Source organism: Phascolarctos cinereus, unplaced genomic scaffold (assembly GCF_003287225.1).
Source record: "Phascolarctos cinereus isolate Bilbo 61053 unplaced genomic scaffold, phaCin_HiC Scaffold_726;HRSCAF=1367, whole genome shotgun sequence".
NCBI lineage: Eukaryota > Metazoa > Chordata > Mammalia > Diprotodontia > Phascolarctidae > Phascolarctos > Phascolarctos cinereus.
Window position 1 is genome coordinate 29166127 of NW_027556098.1, and position 19514 is coordinate 29185640.

General features: G+C 36.7%; 1 protein-coding gene across 1 annotated transcript in view; it reads left to right on the top strand.

The window, feature by feature from the left end:
- The window catches only part of OCA2 (OCA2 melanosomal transmembrane protein), a 542641-nt gene that overhangs the window by 67552 nt on the left and 455575 nt on the right, over window positions 1–19514 (top strand). Inside the window, exons 2-4 of the mRNA XM_020992730.2 lie at window positions 3980–4078; window positions 14024–14212; window positions 19059–19116. Coding sequence (XP_020848389.1) covers window positions 3980–4078; window positions 14024–14212; window positions 19059–19116 — 346 coding nt within the window. The remainder of the gene's footprint in view (window positions 1–3979; window positions 4079–14023; window positions 14213–19058; window positions 19117–19514) is intronic.

Below are 19514 nucleotides of genomic sequence, written 5' to 3' on the forward strand. Positions count from 1 at the left end.
TCCTCCAACATTTATTATTTTACTTTTCTGTCATATTAGCCAATCTGATGGGTGTAAGGTGGTAACCTCAGTGTTGTTTTAACTTGCATTTCTCTAATCAAATAGTGATTTAAAGCATTTTTATGTGACTATAGATAGCTTTGATTCCTTTGTCAGAAAACTGCCTATTCATATCTTTTGCCCATTTATCAACTGGGGAATGACTTATGTTCTTATAAATTTGACTCAGTTCTCCAAATATTTGAAAAATGAGGCCTTCATCAGTGATACTTGCCTGAAAATCCTCCCCCTGCCCGCCGCTTTCTGTTTTCCTTCAACTTTTTTTTTTTTTGGTGAGGCAATCAGGGTTAAGTGACTTGCCATGGATCACAGAGCTAGTGAATATCATGTGACTGAGGCCAGATCTGAACTCAGGTCCTCCTCACCCCAGGACCGGTGCTCTATCTACTGTTCCACCTAGCTGCCTCCAGAAACTTTTTAATTTAACATAATCAATATCCATTTTATATCACATTATTCTCTATCTCTAGTTTGGTCACAAATTCTTCCCTTATCCATAGATCTGTCAAGTTAACTATTCCATGCTCCCCTAGTTTACTTATGGTATCACTCTTTATTTCGCAATCATGTACCCATTTTGACCTTATCTTGATTTTACAGTGTAAGATATTGGTTTATATCTAGTTTTTGCCATACTATTTTCCTGTTTTGCCAACAGTTTTTGTCAAAGTTCTTGTCCCAAAAGCTTAGATCATCAAACACTAGATTACTATGTTTATTTACTACTGTGTATTGTGTACCTAATCTATTCCACTGATCCACCATTCTATTTCTCAGCCAGTACCAGATTGTTTTTGATGATTACCACTTTATAATATATTTTGAGATCTGATATGGCTAGGTTAACTTCCTCCATATTTTTTTCATTAATTCCTCTGATATTCTGGACCTTTTTTCTTCCAGATGAATTTTGTTATTTTTCTCTAGTTCTGTAAAATATTTTTGGTATTTTGATTGGTATGGCACTAAATAAGTAAATTAATATAGATAGATTTGTCATTTTTTATTATATTGACTCAGCTTTCCCTTGAGCAATTACTATTTTTCCAGTTTTTTAGATCTGACTTTATTTGTGTGAAAAAGTGTTCTGTTAATTGTGTCCATAGAGTTCCTGGTTTTATCTTGGCAAATAGACTCTCAAGTGTTTTATATTGTCTACAGTTATTTTAAGTGGAATTTCTGTATCTCTTTTTGCTAAGCTTTGTTGGTAATACAGAAATGCTGATGATTTCTGTGGGTTTATATCTTACAACTTTTATAAAATTGTTCATTATTTCAATTAGTTTTTTAGTTGATTCTCTAGAATTATCTGAGTATACCATTGTATCATCTGCAAAAAGTGATAGTTTTGTTTTCTCATTGCTTATTCTAGTTCTTTGAATTTCTTTTTCTTCTCTTATATAACTATATGCTATAACTAGCATGTCTAGAATGATATTGAATAATGGGCTCCTTTGCTTCACCCCTGACCTGACTGGGAAGGCTTCTAGCTTGTCTTCCTTACAGGTAATGCTTGCTGATAGGTTTAGATAGATACCACTTATCATTTTAAGGAAAGCTCCATTTATTCCTATCCTTTTTTTGGGGGGGGTGGCTAGGCAATGGGGTTAAGTGACTTGCCTAGGGTCACACAGCTAGTGAGTGTTATGTGTCTGAGGCTGTATTTGAACTCAGGTCCTCCTGAATCTGGGGCCAGTGTTCTATCCACTGCACCCCCTAGCTATCCCTCTTTTTTTTTTTTAAATAAGAATGGATGCTGTATTTTGGCAAAGGCTTCTTCTGCATCTATTGAGATAATAATATTTTCTCTGTAGGTTTTGTTTTGATATGGTCAATTATACCCAGCATTCCTAATATTGAACCAGCCCTGCATTCCTGGTATAAATTGCACCTGGTCATAGTGTGTAATCCTTGCTGTAATCTCCTTGCAAGCATTTTATTTAAATTTTTTTTTTTGCATCAATATTCATTAGAGAAATTGGTCTATAATTTTCTTTCTCTGTTTTGGCTCTGGCTGGTTTAGGTATCAGCACCATATTTGTGTCTTAAAAGGAATTTGGTAGAACTCATTCATTGACTATTTTTCCAAACAGTTTATATAGTATTGGAATTAATTGTTCTTTAAATGTTTGGTAGAATCCATCTTGCCTTGGGGATGGGATCCTATAAATTTTAAGTCCTGTTTGCATTGTAAAGAAAAACAATTTTGGAAGACTTACAAACTGATCAATGCAGTGATCAATTATGACCAATTAAGGACCAATGATGAAGTATCTGGCCAGCCTTCTGACAAAGAAATGATGCACTCAAGATGCAGCATTAGACATATATTTTTGAACATGGCCAATGTTTGACTTTGTCTTTTTTGACAGTTTATTTATTATATGTTTTAAAAAAATTTTTGATGGGAGGGAGAGAAAATAAATGCTCATTAACTGAAACAAACAAACAAACCAACCCAGCTTTAGACCCTGTTTAACTAAAGCTCATGTTGGCTTCTGCTTCCACACATGGAGCCCTTTGCTATGCTCCTGTAGGCTTGCCTTCTTGTGTTCTTGTGTAATGTTTGTTTGGATGGAGGGATGGAGGAGCTTCCTGGTATTTCTCTTTGGCTTTCTTGATCATTATTCAATCTAGTGCCCTCTTAGATCCTAGCTAGGGTTTTTGTGGGAGAACTGGTCTCCTTCAGTACCTTTCATGTCATTTGTTATTAAAGTTCTTTCTCTTGGTTTATGTTTTATTTTTATTTATCTATGCACATGTGGTACCCTCCAAATAGAATGCAAACTTCTTGAAGGCAGGGATGATTTTTTTTTTACCCCCACCACTTACCACCATGCCCTAAAACTTAGTAAGTACTTAGTAAAGGCTTTTAAATTGAATTGGAACTTTCCTATTATGTAAGATGAAGATGAAAATTCTTGATTTTGGGGGGGCATAATTTACTATCAGATTAGAGAGGATTGGTCTGTGAGAAAATATAGAAAGAGAACTTAGAAAACTGCTTTTTGGTACATTTGAACAAATGAACTCATCACACAAACCAGATATATTCTGAAAAGTAATCATTTTATTCACTTTTCAAGGGTGAAGTCCAACGTTTGAAGAGTGCTCTAAACTCCACTGAGAAATGGAAATTATTGGTTTAAAAATGAAATATTTCTATTTGTTATAGTTATTATAATAACTCAAGGCTAGCATACCATACGTATCGTTAGATTACTGAGTCAAAATAAAAGTTATGAAAGTATTTTTTAAGCTTAATCTTGTTCATATAGATGTAAAATTGGAAACTTTGCAACTTATGTCTTTTTCACAAAGCCCTTTAAAAAAACCTAGTTAATGGGCAAGTTATGTGACTTTTTGCTTTGTGTATGAAACCACATGTCCCTAGTTTCTTTTGGCCTTTTTGTTCTTGCCATATTTGGCATCTGCTATTTTGTCTTTTAACCAAAGCAGCTAGTTGATTTCTTTCTTTCTTTAATATGACCATAGTGTGACCTTAGGAAATAGAAATTTCTATCTGTAAAAAAGCCCACCAGAGCTTTAATATTTCTTTTGATTAAAAGTGCTGCTTGGAATAGCAGAGGTGGTGAGAAATCTATTGTTAATGTTAAATGATTCTAAAATCATGTGTCCCCATGATACTTTAGTTCTTATGATGATTTATGCTTTAAGAATCAAATCTGGTTTATGCCTATACAAGGATCGCATTTCATCTTCCCTTCTAAACACTCTAAGCTTCCGAAAATTCATTTCTTATAACTTTTAAGGTGAGTTGAAATGTAAAATATAAAAATGTGAAATGTGGTTTGAACACAGTCCCCTGTTAATCTGACTCTTAGCTGGGAATATGTTAATTTTCTTTTGCATTGGTAATTAATTCATTGTTCTTCCTTTTTCTTTTTCTTTTTTTTAGATCCCATTTTACTCTACCCAAATTCTTCAGTTCTAGGTCCAAGGACAGCTGCTTTACTGAAAAGACTCCTTTGTTGAAGACTTCTTCAGAAGAAAATGGGTGAGGATTTTCTCTGCATAATTAAGATTCTTGAGCATAACTTCATGTTAGTTCTCACTTGAATTCATTAACATTTACTAAGTACCTACTGTGTGCTACAGGAACTATGCTAGAGACAGTGGGAACATAAATGAGAGTCCCTTCTCTCAACAAGCTAACATTCTACTGTGAGGCTGTAACATATACATACATATAAGGTATATACAAAGTAATTTTTGAGAAGCAGCAGTGACTGGCACATAGTAGGCACTTCATATATATTGACTGACTAGTTGTAGAATAAATGTTGGAGTCAGAAAGACCAGAGTGGAAGTCATGTCTGTGACACAGTACTGTATGACCCCGGGAAAGTCCTTAAACCTCTCAATGTCCCTGCGTGACTAAATTATTAAGTAGCCAAGGAGTTGGAGAGGAGGTACTGCTCTACATCCACACTCATGAAATCACAGGTCCAGGTCCTAATGCCCTTCTCCCTATCTCCCCAAACAAAGACAGCATAATTTTCAAAAGGAAGAGACCACTAGAAAGAGCACTAGAATTAAGAGACCTAAGACCTAGGTTCTCATCTGTTGGTTATTTTACTATGACTTCGGGCAAGTTGCTTATCTGGGTCTCCATTATCTCTTAAATGAAGGGAGTGAACCCCAAGGCCACAAACATTCTTGCCATCTTTAACTCCATAATCTCATCAGGTAGCTAAGTGACTGTGATAGAGTGCTAGGCTTGGAGTCAGGAAGACAAGGTCAAATCCAGCCTGTGATGTTTACTAGCTATGTGACCCTGGGCAAGTCACTCTACCCCTGTTGACCTCAGTTTCCTCATCTGAGAAATGGGGACAATAATCACACCTACTCCCCTGCCTCTCCAGGAGTTTTGTGAGGATCAAATGAGATAATAATTGTAAAGTGCTTAGCACAATGCCTAGCACAGAGGAAGCACTATAAAATTTAGTTATTACATTGACGAGCAGGCAGATTTCAGAAAAACCTGGAAAGACTTGCATAAACTGATGCTGAGCGAAGTGAGCAGAACCAGAACATTGTACACAGCAACAGCGACATTGTGTGATGATTAACTGTGATAGCCTTAGCTCTTCTCAGCAATACAGTGATCCAAGATAATTCCAAAAGACTCTGGGAAACACTAATCACATCCAGAGAAAGAACTATGGAGTCTGGATGCAGATCAAAGCTTATCATTTTCTCTTTTATATTTTGTGTTTTTCTTTCTTGTGGTTTTCCCCTTTTGTTCTGATTCTTCTTTCACAACATAACTAATGTAGAAATATGTTTAACATGATTGTACATGTATAACCTATATCAGATTGCTTTCCATTCTTGGGGAGGGGGGAGGGAAGGGAGGGAGAAAAATCTAAAAATCAAAATTTTACAAAAACGAGTGTTGAAAACTTTTTACATGAATTGGAAAAAATAAGATATTAAGGGAAAAAATATAAAAAATAAATTGGTAAGTATGAAGATATATTAAAAATAAAATAAAGTTTAGTTATTATTATTATTAGTATCATACTCACGAATACTACTTCACTTCCTAATTCCCTCTGAAACTTTTGAATTAGAGCAGGAGTTCTTAACTCGAGGTACACAGGCCCCCCCAAAGGGGAGAAGATTTCAGGGGTCTCACCTCTAACTGAAATTTATAACTTCTTTCAATTATTTGAAAAATTATTCTGTCCAATCCATCTGTTTCACCAGATTGCCAAGTGGCCCATAACACCAGAAAGGTTAAAAATCCCTGCCTTAGAGTCAGAACCTTTTCAGGGCATATTCACAGAATTGATGTATTTCAAGGTCTCTATGCAGCTCGCTATTAAAATCTTTTGCAGTCTACTTCTCATTTAGCAGTGGTTTCCTTTTTTTTTTTTTTTTTGGCAATTGGGGTTAAGTGACTCGCCCAAGGTCACACAGCTAGTAAGTGTCAAGTGTTGGGTCTGAGGTCGCATTTGAACTCAGGTCCTCCTGACGTCAGGGCCAGTGCTTTATCCACTGTGCCACCTAGCTGCCCCAGCAGTGATTTCCTTCTACCACAGCTACAAAAGTAACATTTGCTTTCTTAGTGAATTAGTTGCCATTCCATCTAGCTCCACATTGCCTAGCTTTTCATGCTAGGATGGAAAATAAAGGAAAGCCACAGATAATCCCTAAAACATGGATAGAAACCAAAAGAAAAGAATTACAGTCACATTGGTCCTGGAGTTATGTGACCCTGGGCAAGCCTCAATTTCCTCAACTGTAAAACGTGGGTAATAACAGTTCCTACCTTTTGAGGTTGCTGTGAGTGTCAAGTGAGATAATATTTATAAAGTGCTTAGTACAGTTCCTTGCACATAGTAGGTGCTGTATGAATGCTTATTCCCTTCATCCTTTCCCTTCATCTTTGCCAACATTGTGACTACATTGAATATTTTTCTCAGAAAGTTTTCTTTCTTCTTGACTTCTTCTCTCCTTCTCTTTTATTTTTAGAAACAATAATGGTTCCTCTCCCTCCAAGTCTTGGAATCAATACCTTTTAAACAGTGTTTCAATTTACTCATTAAATTCTTCTCATTTCAGCACCACAGCTATAGCTCATAGGATTCCATACCAGCTGCTTTGAAATAGCCTTAATTTACAAAACCAAGCTAACCAAAAACATAACTTTAAAAATAAAAATAACTTTAAAAATTTAAACAAAGCATAGCAAAGTTGTAAAAAATCTATAAAATTGATTTATCCTAAGTGTGTAGAAATGAGATATTTTTCTTCAATTCTGTATCAAAGTGAGACATGCTTTTCCAAGAAGTCAGTTATATAGTGCTTTGCATAAAGCAGCTGCTGTTTAAGTATTTGTTGATTTGAATTGATATGGAATTCAGTATTTAATAATCAAAGAAAAATGAATAATTGTTGAGGTTAAAGAATTGAATAAGTACCACAGTGAGTACAAACAAATCACTTTGGGCAGGTCTGGGGATTGGCTCTTTTCCTGAAAGATTGGCACAGTCCAGTGGTTGGGAACCTTTGGCCTTGAGGCTGCACGTGGCTCTCTAGGTCCTCAGGTGTGGCTCCGTGACTGAATCTCCCCCATTCATTTTGAAAGATGGTCTCTTTTATTATTTCTTATGTCAGGATTTTGTTGCTCTTTGTCCCCAGATTCAAATCACGAAGTGTTTTCAGGTGCCATTTTTTAATATTAAGTGCTAACTCTTCTTGTTAAATGCTGAGCTTGGCTATGGTTATGCTCAATGTTTTACGCGATCGATGTTGGACCTGGAAAGAAGGAATAGGGGGTAACACAAGTGCATTGAGAATGGTCAGCTATTTCCCATAATCCGTGGTCCCCAGAATGAGCTCGGTCACCATGATACTATAGAAGTTCTTAACCTGGGGTCCAGGAGACCAAAGGCTATTCTATAGATAAATTTCAAGGGGTCTGTAAACTATATTTTCCAAGGGGTGGAGAACCTGTGGCCTCAAGGTCACATGTGGCCCTCTAGACCCTCAAGTTTGGCCCTTTGATTGAATCCAAACTTCACAGAACAAATCCCCTTAATAAAAGGATTTGTTCTATAAAACTTGGACTCAGTCAAAAGGCTGTACCCAAAGATCCAGAAGGCCACATGTGACCTTGAGACTGCAGGTTCCCCACCCCTGCTTAACTTCTAATGAAATTTAGCATTTCTGCAATTATTTCCTAAAGCATTCTTCCTGTGCGGAGTTATAAGCTTCACCAGACTGCCAAAGGGAATTATGGCACACAAAAAGACTTCTGCTATCCAAAGAACTAGAGCCTGTTGGAACAGGTAGTACTTTTCCTTAGGCTACCACTGTGTTCCAAGAAGAAAGTCCCAGGTCAAAGTTTCGGTAGACAGATTGCTAAACAGTGCTAATTACTTTGGGAATTACCATTTCTATATCTACTCTTAAATATATTCTTTCATTCATTTTAGGCCTCAGCCTGTATTTCATCAGTGTTGGGAACTCCCTGTGAGAAAAATTCCTTCATTGATACAGATCTGTAACTGTTTTATGATTTGTATTCTTAGAGAATTTCCAGGAATACCAAGAGTTTAAGTAATTTGCCTGAAATCACACAGCCTGTGCACATCAAAGGCTGGACTTGAACCATATGTGTTCCTCACTAAGAAGGCCAGCTTTCTATCTATTTAGGTGTGCTATCTCCCTCTCGCTCTCACCAGAACAAGGTTAGGTGTTTAGAAATGGTACTACACAGAGCAAATTTGATTAGGGCCTGGGGCTGCTATGGGACACCTTGGCATCCCATCTATAGCTAAACTCCACTGAGAACCACTGTGGTTCTGTTGAGGTCAGATTTGGGAGAGCTGTTCAGGTGTGAAAGAATTCACTTATACCACCTTTTCTTAGCCATTCATTGGAAGCTTTATTATGTGAAAGCTTCACAAGCCCCAGTAGAGAGAAGCTAATGAAAGGCCCTGATATTTGGAAGGACCAGGCTTATATAGACAGAGAGCTATTCAGCCTGTAGGATGATGATGTTGTTTTAAGGTTTCTTATGGGGGTTGAAGATTAGGGACAGGATGAGGAAGATGATTTCTTACGAGATAAGGAGAAATTGTCATGACACAAGATGAAGGAGAAAAGGAATTTTATGGTTCAGGATAAGGAGAAGATAAAGGGAAGAGACTTTAGGATGCCCTCAAGCTCGGAAGGGGCCTCACAGTATTGGAAAACCAACTCTTAATATTCTTTTTAATTCTTAGGGCACCATTTGTATCCACGTCAGTTCAAGCAGCCAGGCTTTTTTATAGGTTGGTTAACTGAAAAAGAGAAGAGAGACAGACTGACAGACGGGTAGGCAGACAGGCCTCAAGGCAAATTTCCCAGTACAGCCATCTACTTGGTATAAGCTGGCATTTGTAGTTCAACCATTTCAGTCATATCTGACTCTTTGGTAACCATTTTGATGTTTTCTTGGCAAAGATATTGGAGTGGTTTTCGAGGAAACTTAGGCAAACAGGGTAAGTGACTTGCTCAGGGTCACACAGCTAGTGAATGTGTGAGGTCAGGTTTGAATTCAGGTCTTCCTGACTCTAGGCCCTGCGCTCTATTCACTGCAACACATAGCTGCCCTGGCTGGCATTATCTTGGCCAAATTAGCTGGGTGATTATTGTGCAAGTTTTTTGACAGCTTTATTTTTGCTTGCTTCTTGTTATTTTAATTTCTGCCAAGTTTATTTGCTTCCTGCTTATTTAATATTTAAGCTTCTTTTCCCCTTCCTTTTTTTAAAGGTTATATTTAGATAATTTTGAAACGGAGTTGATCAGTGTTTTCAAGAGTATTTTGGGGGTGGTGGTGGTAATGCATGCCTATGATCCCTGTTACCAGGGAGTCTGAAGCTGATGGTTCTCTTGAGTTTGTGTTTTCTGAGCTGCAGTAGATTAAACCAGTTGGGTGTTTGTCTGCAAGTTCAACTTCAATATAATGAGCATCCAGGAAGTAAGGGACCACCAGATTGACTGAAGAAGGACAAATCAGACCCCAGTTGGAACTTGAGTAGGTTAAAACTGCTCTGCTCAGAATGGGATAAGACCCATGAGAACTTCCTAAACTTCCAGCCTGGGTGAGATAGGGAGATCTAATCTTTTTTTTTAAAAAAAGTGGTCTAATCTTTTATGTATGAGAAATGTAAAATCTATGTCTAAGATTGTTACTAGTAATTAGGTAACTTATAAGGAAGATTGAGGTAGACCTGAGTATGATATGACTTCAAAAAGTAAAACCATTCAAGTAGAGCTAAAAGAGTAATTTTTTTTTTTTGCGAATGAGGCACAAGAGGAAGAACCAGTACACAGGAATTAGATGGAGGAGGGGAGCTATTAGTTCTGGAAACCTACTCTCATTGGGAATGGGTTTAAGAGGGGAAAATACACATACATTTAAAAAAATAAAAAAATGTTCTAAATTTAGAAATAAAACTCTAAGGGGATAAAGGAGGGATCTTTAGAGGGGAGGGTATGGGAACAGGTTAAAAGGGGGATGTTGAAGGGGGTTTAGATTTAGAGGAATGGGAGCATAAATGAGGGATTGTTGGAGTGGGAGTATGTTAAGTAATAGGAGGGTAAGGTAGCAGGTAGAAGTAAAGTAGAGGAGTTAGGAGAGAGAGAGAGAGAGCTAAAAAAAAGAGATGCACAAACATAAAAACAAAGATTAGGAGTAGAATCTCTTAGGGAAAGTATATGTTTATATATGTGTATATGTATGTATGTATGTATATGTGTATGTATGTGTATATATGTATAAGTGTATGTATATATCAGTACCTATATATAAATATATCCAATGCTCAATTATTACCTTGGGGTGGTGGGTAGGAGGCAGAGAGGGAGGAAAAAGGACAAAGTAAAAAGTGTACAGTAGAGAACAAAAGAAAACCTATAAGGAAGCAAAAAAAGATGAACAACTTTCAACATAATGCACAGTATTTAATATATAGACTTTCTTGAAATGAAAAGTTATTGCTATATATTTTGAATCCTCTCCTATGTTCTGCTGTGCACGTGACTTTTTGGTTTTTTCTTATTTTATATTTGTTTATAATGTTTCTTTTTCTTTTCTAATTATGTATTTGAGTTTTAGCATTTGTCTAAAATAAAAAAAATTAAGAAAAAATTTAAAAAAGAAAGAAAAAAGTGGTCATCATATTTTTATTTCTTTTTATTTGGCAGTGTAATTGTACTGATAGTTTAGGGGAATGCTATATAGATAAAGTTTACTTAGATTTTAGCTAAATATTTAACAAAGCCTTTGCTATTTTTATGGAAATGATGGTGAGATGTAGGCTACATAATAATACAGTTAGGGGGATTTGGGACTGGATGAATGGGGGGGATCCAAAGATCCAAAAGTTCTTAAAGGTCAATGTCCATTTAGAGGGTGGTCTATAATAGAGTGCATAAGGGATCAGTGCTTGGTTCTGAATTGGTAAAGAATTTTTATGAATGATGGATAAAAGTCTATATAGCATGCTCATCAAATTAGAGAATACAAAAAGCTAGGCCAAATAGCTAACATATCAGACGTGAAATCAGGATCCAAAAATATCTTGACAAGTTAAAACATGAGACCAAATTTTATAGGCATAAAGGTAAAATCTTATACATGTATTCAAAATGTCAGCTTTATAAGTATAATGTGTGGAGGCAATAGTTTATCCATGGGCAAACTTTAGAGGATTGCAAACATTTTCATAATTTCATAATTCAATCTTTGGTTGCATTCAGAGAAGCATAGTTTCCAAGACTAACAAAATGGCACTTGTACTTTGCCCTAATTGGACCAATTCTGGATCCCCCACTTCGAGGATAATGCATAACTTGGAGAAACATCTAGAAGATGACAACTAGGATGGTAAAGAGCCTAAAAAATCATGTTGTGTTAGAATTATTTGATGAAACTAGTGATGTTTAGCTTTGAGAAGATAGGACTTGGTGAGGAAATGGTAGCTCTCTTCAAGTATTCTGAGGAGTATCATTTTAAAGAAGGATTAGCCTTGTTCATCTTGGTTCCAGAGAGAAGAAATAGAAGCAATGGGTAAAAGTTTTAGAAAGGGAAATTTCGGCTTGATTTAAGGAAGAAATCTCCAACATTTAGAGCTATCTTTTTTTTTTTATTGTACTGTATTATGGAAATGCTTGTTTTGTTCTGTGAACTGAAAATAAAATTAATTTTAAAAAAGTGGAATATGTTATCTCAGGAGGTAATGGGTTTCCCTTAGATGGAAGTCTTCAAGATAAGAATAGATGACTTGTCAGATATACTAAAGGATGAATAATTTTTCAAGTACATATTGGACTAGATGGTTTCTGAGGTCCCTTCCAATTTTGAGAGTCTGTGGGATGTAGGACAAAGGCCTCATCAGAGATTCTGAAAGAGTTAATTTATTCTCATTATTTGTGAGGGAAAACAATCCATCAGTTAAAATTTTGGCTATATTTATGTCTGTTCAGCAGATGGTGGAATATGGTATTTATTCCTGTCATACCTGAGTATTTCCTAGAAGAACCACATAATTGTTAGAGAAGATTAATGATTATTTTTAAAGTCTGTGCTATGTTTGTATCATTTGTTACCTTGTTACATGTTGGTTTTACACAACATAATTTGCCTCTCTGGGCTTCTTCCTGTAACTGAGTCTTTTTTTTTTAAAGCTGTGAAATAGTATTAAAGCAGAGATATGCATCTGGAAAAATCAAAATATCCCTATTTAATTGGCTCATTAGATGTGTTTGGCTCATATGTAACCACTCATTCTTGCAGATTTTTGTTGGTGCAGTGTAAATATTTTGGTCCCAGTAGTATTTCAAGCACCAAAATGAAAAGTCTGTTATTTGGTGCATCTTGATTTATAATCGAAGTGTATCTGCAGCAAGGGAGTTGTTCTGAAGGACCACGCTGAAAGTTGTTATTATATAGAAATGCTGGGTTTCGTGGGTTTATTTTGCAGCCTGCCACTTTGTGGAAGCAGTTAATTTTCCCAATTAGTTTCTTTGCTGATTACCTAGGATTTTCTAAGTAAACTATTATGTGACCAGCAAACAGTTTTTGGATAGCTTTCATTAAAAATGACAAGTTAATAAAAACACCAATATGTACTTCTCTTGGTAGGGAAGGTAGTACAGTGTAAAGAGCATGAAATTTAATGTTGGTAGACCTGGGTTAAAAGCCTGGCTCTGTTGCTTACTACTTGTGTGACCTTCACTGAATCACTTAAGCTCTCTAGGTCTCAGTTTTCTCATTTGTAAAATGAGGAGATTGCCCTTGATGACCTTGAAGATCTAGAGGCAGCTAAAGTGATCCATTGCACAGAACACATTGGGCCTGGAGTCAGGAAGACCTGAGTCAGAATCAGATTGCAGGCCATTGCTAGCTTTGTGACCCTGGGCAAGCCATGTCTTAATCTCTATTTGCCTCAGTTTCTTCAAATGTGAAATGGTGATAATAATAGTACCTACTTTAAGAGGATCAAATAAGATACTATTTTTAAAAGCACTTAGCACAGTACCTGGCCCATAGTAGGTGCTTTATAAGTACCTATTCTTTTCCTTTCCTTCTCCTTCCCTTTCCCTTCCTTTCTTGCTTTAAACCTAAGATAGTATTTGAACCCCTATAACTCATTCTATTGAGTCTTGGTCATATTTTCCTGCCTAGCTAGTTGAGCATTGATAATTACATGATATTTCTCCCTCAGGCCTATGTTTAAAGAGGGATGAAGAGTAACAAACTAAATTATACTTCCTTCAATCCCATAAAAGAAGAACCCAGAAGGCCCTTCACAGAGGAAAAGAGAGCCATTTATATGAAATTTTATTATATCAATTATATTAAGGCTATTGTAGCAGAAGTATATTGAGCCTTGATTTATACTTGGATTAAAAAAATGATGGTGTTTTATACTGAATATAAGCTCAGGCACTGGGATGGCTTTCATTGTAGATACCTAGTAGCCCTCTTTTGAGCACAGCTGGGGTTTATAACTGGTCACTGGGAGGGTGATGGATAGACTAAATAACCTCAGTAGGCTTCTTCCAAGCAACAGTTCTATGATCAGGCAACCCAAAACTGTAGAAAAAGAGATAGATGTTGAGTCAGACGACTTGCATTCAAATCTTGGTTCTACTATTTACTCTGCCTATGTGACCCTTGGCAAATCACTTAACCTCTCTAGTCTTCAATTTCTCATCTGTAAAATGGGGATTTTGGATTAGGAGGCCTGTAAAGTCCCTTCTAGATTTTAATCTAGGATCTTATGACTTCAGTAGAAGTTTCCATTTTATATGAGTAATGGGGTCATTAAATTGTCTGCGATTCTCTCCAATAGCATGACTAGATTACACGGATGTTTACCTAAATCTTTATTGAAAGAAAAAGACTTTTTGTTTCAGTTTTTTAAAAAATGTTTTCCAGGTTACAATGCATGACTATTTACCATTCAGTTTCCCTCATGGATGATGAATCTTGGGACAGTAGCGCTGCTGACTGGGAGCAAAGATATCTTTTAGGAAATGAAATTGTCAGCTTCTCCACATCTGCTTCCTCAGAGAAGAGTGAATTTCTGGACGGTTTTCATGTCAAATTCAATTTATCAAAACTGAGGTAAGAATACTTCCTCCATATGTCTCTGTTAGCACTGAAAACTCATTATAGATGAATAAAGCAATTATTTAGCTTTTGCTATGTGCCTGAGCACTGAGAAAAGGAATACAAACCAAAAGACAGATAAATCCTACCCTCAGGGAGCTTATAGTCTAATTGGGGAAGACAGTATATAAAAGGGAGTTGTAAAAGTCTAGATAATCAGGAGTGGAGCCAGGAGAACTTGGATCCAAGTGTAATCCAAGTGAATCCAGGAAAGTAGATCCGAGGCACTTGCTGAAATGGAGGCTCTAGGCTAGAACCCTTCAAAAGGAGGAGGGAACCATCATGTTTAAGGCATGTGCAGGGTGAGAAGGCTGCTGCAGTGGAGGATGAGAAGTCTAGAGATTGATGGGGAGATTTACATTACTTTCCTATAATTTTTAGTAATCATTCCATACTTACATATCATATATGTAATATAAATTTGAGTTAGAGACTTAGTCTTTAGCTGAAAAAAAATTGATTCTGATCATATCCTAGGCTTGCTTTCCATGGGTGACTGTGGATCTAATTTGTCCCAAGATTAGGCTGTGTTATGTCCCTCCCTTCTATTGCCCAGGAGAAAACAACCTGCCTGTTTCTATTATCCTCAGCCTGAGTGCTCATCTGAGCCCAATGCATTTTCCCCTAAAAATTATGCCTCCTTTCTACTAATTCTTGCAGAAGGTGGGATTTGAGCTGTGTCTTAAAGGAGATTAGGAAAACTAGGAGGCAGAGGTAAGGAGGGAAAGCTTTCCAGGTAGAGGAGATGGCCAGTGCAAAATACAGAGTTGGGAGAAGTGGATGAGAAATGTCAACCAGACAAGTATAGCTGGATTGTATACAGCAGGGAAGGGGAATCCTCATGAATTCAGATTCCCTCTTGTACTTCTATAAGGAGAAAGGCAGAAGTTGTGGCTATTAAGAGAGAGGACATGAGAGTATGGACCCAGGTTCTATTGCTTTGCTTATCTATTAAACTACTAATTACTTAGGTGTCAGGAGGCAAGTGGTACAGTCTCTCTATGTCCATTTCCTTGACTGTGAAATGCGGATAACAATTTCTGCTCCATTTACCTCATAAGATTGTTCTGAAAATTGAACTAGAAATATATTGCGGAGCATTTTTCAGAATCTTGGGCACTAAAACTTGTGTTGTTGTTATTTGGACAAGACTTATTGGCATAGGGACCTCCCAGTAAGGGAAATCCCCCCACCAATGAAGAGCAACACCAGGTTAGCAGCTTTTAGTGTCACAGAGTTCTTTATGGTCTTTGAATACTTAAGTGATTTGCCTATGGTTAGAGAGTTGGGAGTTGGGGCGTGTCAGAGGGTGAACCAGAGATTTCCTTATTGAAAGGCGGACTCCCTATCTAATACAACAGGAATGTTTACTGTGACTATATTCTATTTATTTATGCATTTATTTATTTATTTGTTTGCTTGTTTATTTATTTATTTTTAGGCAATTGGGATTAAGTGACTTGGCCAGGGTCACACAGCTAGTAGGTGTCAAGTGTTTGGTCTGAGTGCAGATTTGAACTCAAGTCCTTCTGACTCCATGGCCGGTGCTCTATCTACTGCACCACGTAGCTTCCCCTGGTTACTGTGACTATAGATGAGGGCTAAAGCATACTGTTACAGAATTTATCTAGGAATCTATGAACTTTTAAAATATTTGATAACTTTATTTCAATATAAAGAACATCCTTTGTAATCTTTTATATGTTATGCATTTAAAAATAGTTTTGAGAAGAGAACCATAGGCTTCACTAGACTACCAAAGGGGTCCATGACACAAAGAGGGTTTAGAACCCTTAATCCTGGGGATGAATGTTTCCCCCATCTCTCCCATATTTACTGGACAATCCAGATCTACTTGTCTACTTGTGGTTTCTCATCTGATTCTCCTAAATGCATTTTGCATGGGCTGCCCCCTCTGCCTGGAGTGCTTTCCCTCCACACCTCTGCCTCCTAGTTTTTCTGGTTTTCTGTTAGACTCAGCTCAAATCCCACTTTCTGCATAAGGCCTTTCTTGCATGCAGATTCTACCTTAATGAATTGAAAAAAACTTGGCAGCGGGACTCTTGGCAAGTTATTTCGCTATTCTGGGACCTGATTTTCTTATCTTAAAAATGAGGGGATCGCTAAGTTTCTTTCTCCCCTCTAGCATTCTATTAGGTCTCTGATTAGAGATGCTCCTTTGGATACTTGTCATAGTTGAGCACGTCTTAAAGTTCATCTTACAGTACACTTACATCCTACAAGGAAGCAACAGAACTTAAAATTATTTAATACCACTTAATATGAGGACAAAACACGCTTGAGCCTATGGTATTAAAAATGACATAGTTGTCTTTGGCTTGACATGTCTAAAAAGTGCTACACATGAAAAATGAAGTGACTTAAAAAAATCTTTTTAGCTTGTGAACTCTGCTGTTTATGTATTTGAATTATGTAGGAATAAGTTGTACTGAACTTGAAGCAGTTCAATGAATGCCTCATATTTTTAAAAAGAAATGTCATTATGATTCCCATTTAAATAAGAACTGTTGAAACATAATTTTGGAAGTGTGGAATGGTAATTTATCAAATGCATTAAATCTGAAAGAATGTTGAATAAGGTTTTAACATTTGCAAAGGTTCAGAAGGTCTTGGAAAAAATGTTGGATAGAAGCTGATGGTGCTTTATCAGACGGGCAGAATAGTTAAAGAGATCTGCCTAGTATATATATTTTTTGATACTTAAATAATTTGTTAAGCACGTAGGTACTGTTCTAACCTCTGGGGTTGCAACAACAAAACAAAATAGTCTCTGAGCTGACATTCTGGGAAATGACAATTACAAAGAAAATTAAACATAAAATATACACAAGTTATTTGTAGAGAAAGGACACTAGCAACTTATCAATCAATTAATCAATCCATAAACATTTATTAAGCACCTACTATGTGCCAGGGCATCAAGCTAAGCACTGGGAATGCAAACTAGTATATTCTTTTTAAAAAAAATTATTTATGTATTTATTTTTAGTTTTCAACATTCACTTCCAAGATTTTGATTTCCAAATTTTCTCCCTATCTCTCCCCTTCCCCCACCCCATGACGGCATGAATTCTGAATGGCCTTTCCCCCAATCTGCCCTCCCTTCTGTCACCCCATCTCCCTTCTCTTACCCCATCTCCCTTCTCTTATTCCCTTCCCCTTCTATTTTCCTGAAGGGCAGGATAGATTTCTATACCCCATTGCCTGTGTATCTTATTTCCCTGTAAGGCAATTTCTAACATTCAATAGGTTATACATGTGTAGTCATGCAAAACACTTCCATAATAATCATGTTGTGAAAGACCAAATATACTTCCCTCCATCCTATCTTGCCCCGCTGTGATCTTCTGACCAGTTGTTTGATCCACTTCCTGAATTCAAATCTGGCCTCATGATATTGATAGACTTTACCCTTCTCAGCAATACAAGGATCTAAGACTTCTCCAAAGGCCTCATGGTGGAAAATGCTATCTACATCCAAAGAAAGAAGTAGGAAGTTTGAATGCATATTGGAGTATACTATTTGCTATTTTTTTCCTTCTGTTGTGTTTTGTTTCCTCTTTCTGGTGGTTCCTTCTGTTGGTTCTAATTCTTACAATATCATTAATGTGAAAACAAGTTTAATAGGAATGTATATGTATAGCCTATATCATATTGTGTGCCATCTTGGGGAGGGAGGTGGGGAGAGAAGGGGAGAAAAATTTAAAACTCAATAGCTTATGTAAGCGATTGTCGATGAATCAAAAGAAATTAATTAAAATAAGTAAACATCAAAAATAAACAAACAAACAAACAAAAACAAATCTGGCCTCAGACACTTAACAGCTGTGTGACTGGGGCAATTCACTTAATCCTGTTTACCTCAGTTAACTCATCAATGAGCTGGAGAAGGAAATGGCAAACCACTCTAATATCTTTGCTAAGAAAACCCCAAATGATGTCATAAAGAGTTGAACTTGACTTAAACGTCTCAAAAACAACCACAAACAGCAAAATCCATCAAAATATAATTTCATCTAAAACTAAAGGCCCATAAAGAAGGAAAGAAGCATTTATTAAGTGTTTATTATACAGTAAGTATTGTGTTAAGCAATTTAAAAATATTATCTCCTTTGGTCCTCATAACAATCCTAGAAGGATGCTCACTTTACAGTGGAGGAAATTGAGGCAAAGAGAAGTTTGGTGATTTTCCTAGTCACACAAGTAATAATTTTCTCAGGCTGGATTTGTACTGAAGTATTGCTGGCTAGCCCACCTCTCAAGCTACTGTGCCACCTAGCTGCCTGTAAGGATTGGTTCTGAGTTTAAAATCTTTAGTTTTCCCCAAGTAAATCTTGATCAAATCTCTCTTTAAAAAAAGGCATTAAATTCAGAAGTAATTCACTGCTTTTTTAAGTCATTGTCCCAATTTTATTTTGTACATTCTCTGAGCAATTTCTTCAAGATGAAGATCAGACTGACCAGACCAGACAAGCCTGGTGATGAACTATATGTCTTTGTTCAGAGGACTAGCCTAGTTCAGGCAAAGGCAAACACTTGGCTGCAAAATGATGAATGATTTTGGCTACAGGAACTCTGGAAGGCAATTTATTAAATTATAAAGTGATTGCAATCTGCACTGGTGGAGAGAGCAGTCACACTGACATCATTATAGACCCTTGAAGTATTGAAGAAGAAGAAAAAAATTGATCATCTCAGGCAGTACTTGGTGTTTCAGCAAAATTGCTGTGTGGATTTTCATCTTACTGTGTCTCTAAGAAGTGTGTTTCTTTTATTTCAGAAGCTGCTTAAGATGTCTGAAAGTCACAGGCCTTTTTATCTTTGGAGTTGTATGTTCTGTAAGTATTGGGATTTGGAAATTTTGACCTAGAGTGACAATAATTATATGGCTTCATCTAGGTTTTTCGTCAGATCCTTTAGCCAGAGTAGTAGCTAACATTTCTATGGTCCTTTATATGTTATCTCACTGGATCCTCACAACGGCCCTGTGAAATAGGTTCCATTTTTATCCCTATTTAATCAATGATGCAATCTAGAGTCACAGAACTAGTAAGTATCCAACACAGTATTTGAAACCAAGTCTTCCTGACACTAAGTCCAGTGTTCCGTCCACTGCACCACACTTCTTCAGAGAACATGCCAAGTCTTAGGTTTTTTTTTTTTTTAGTTAGCTAGAGCAACATAGATTTTTTAGCATAGAGAGCCTCATGTTGGGTGAAAATGCCATGTCCTCAAT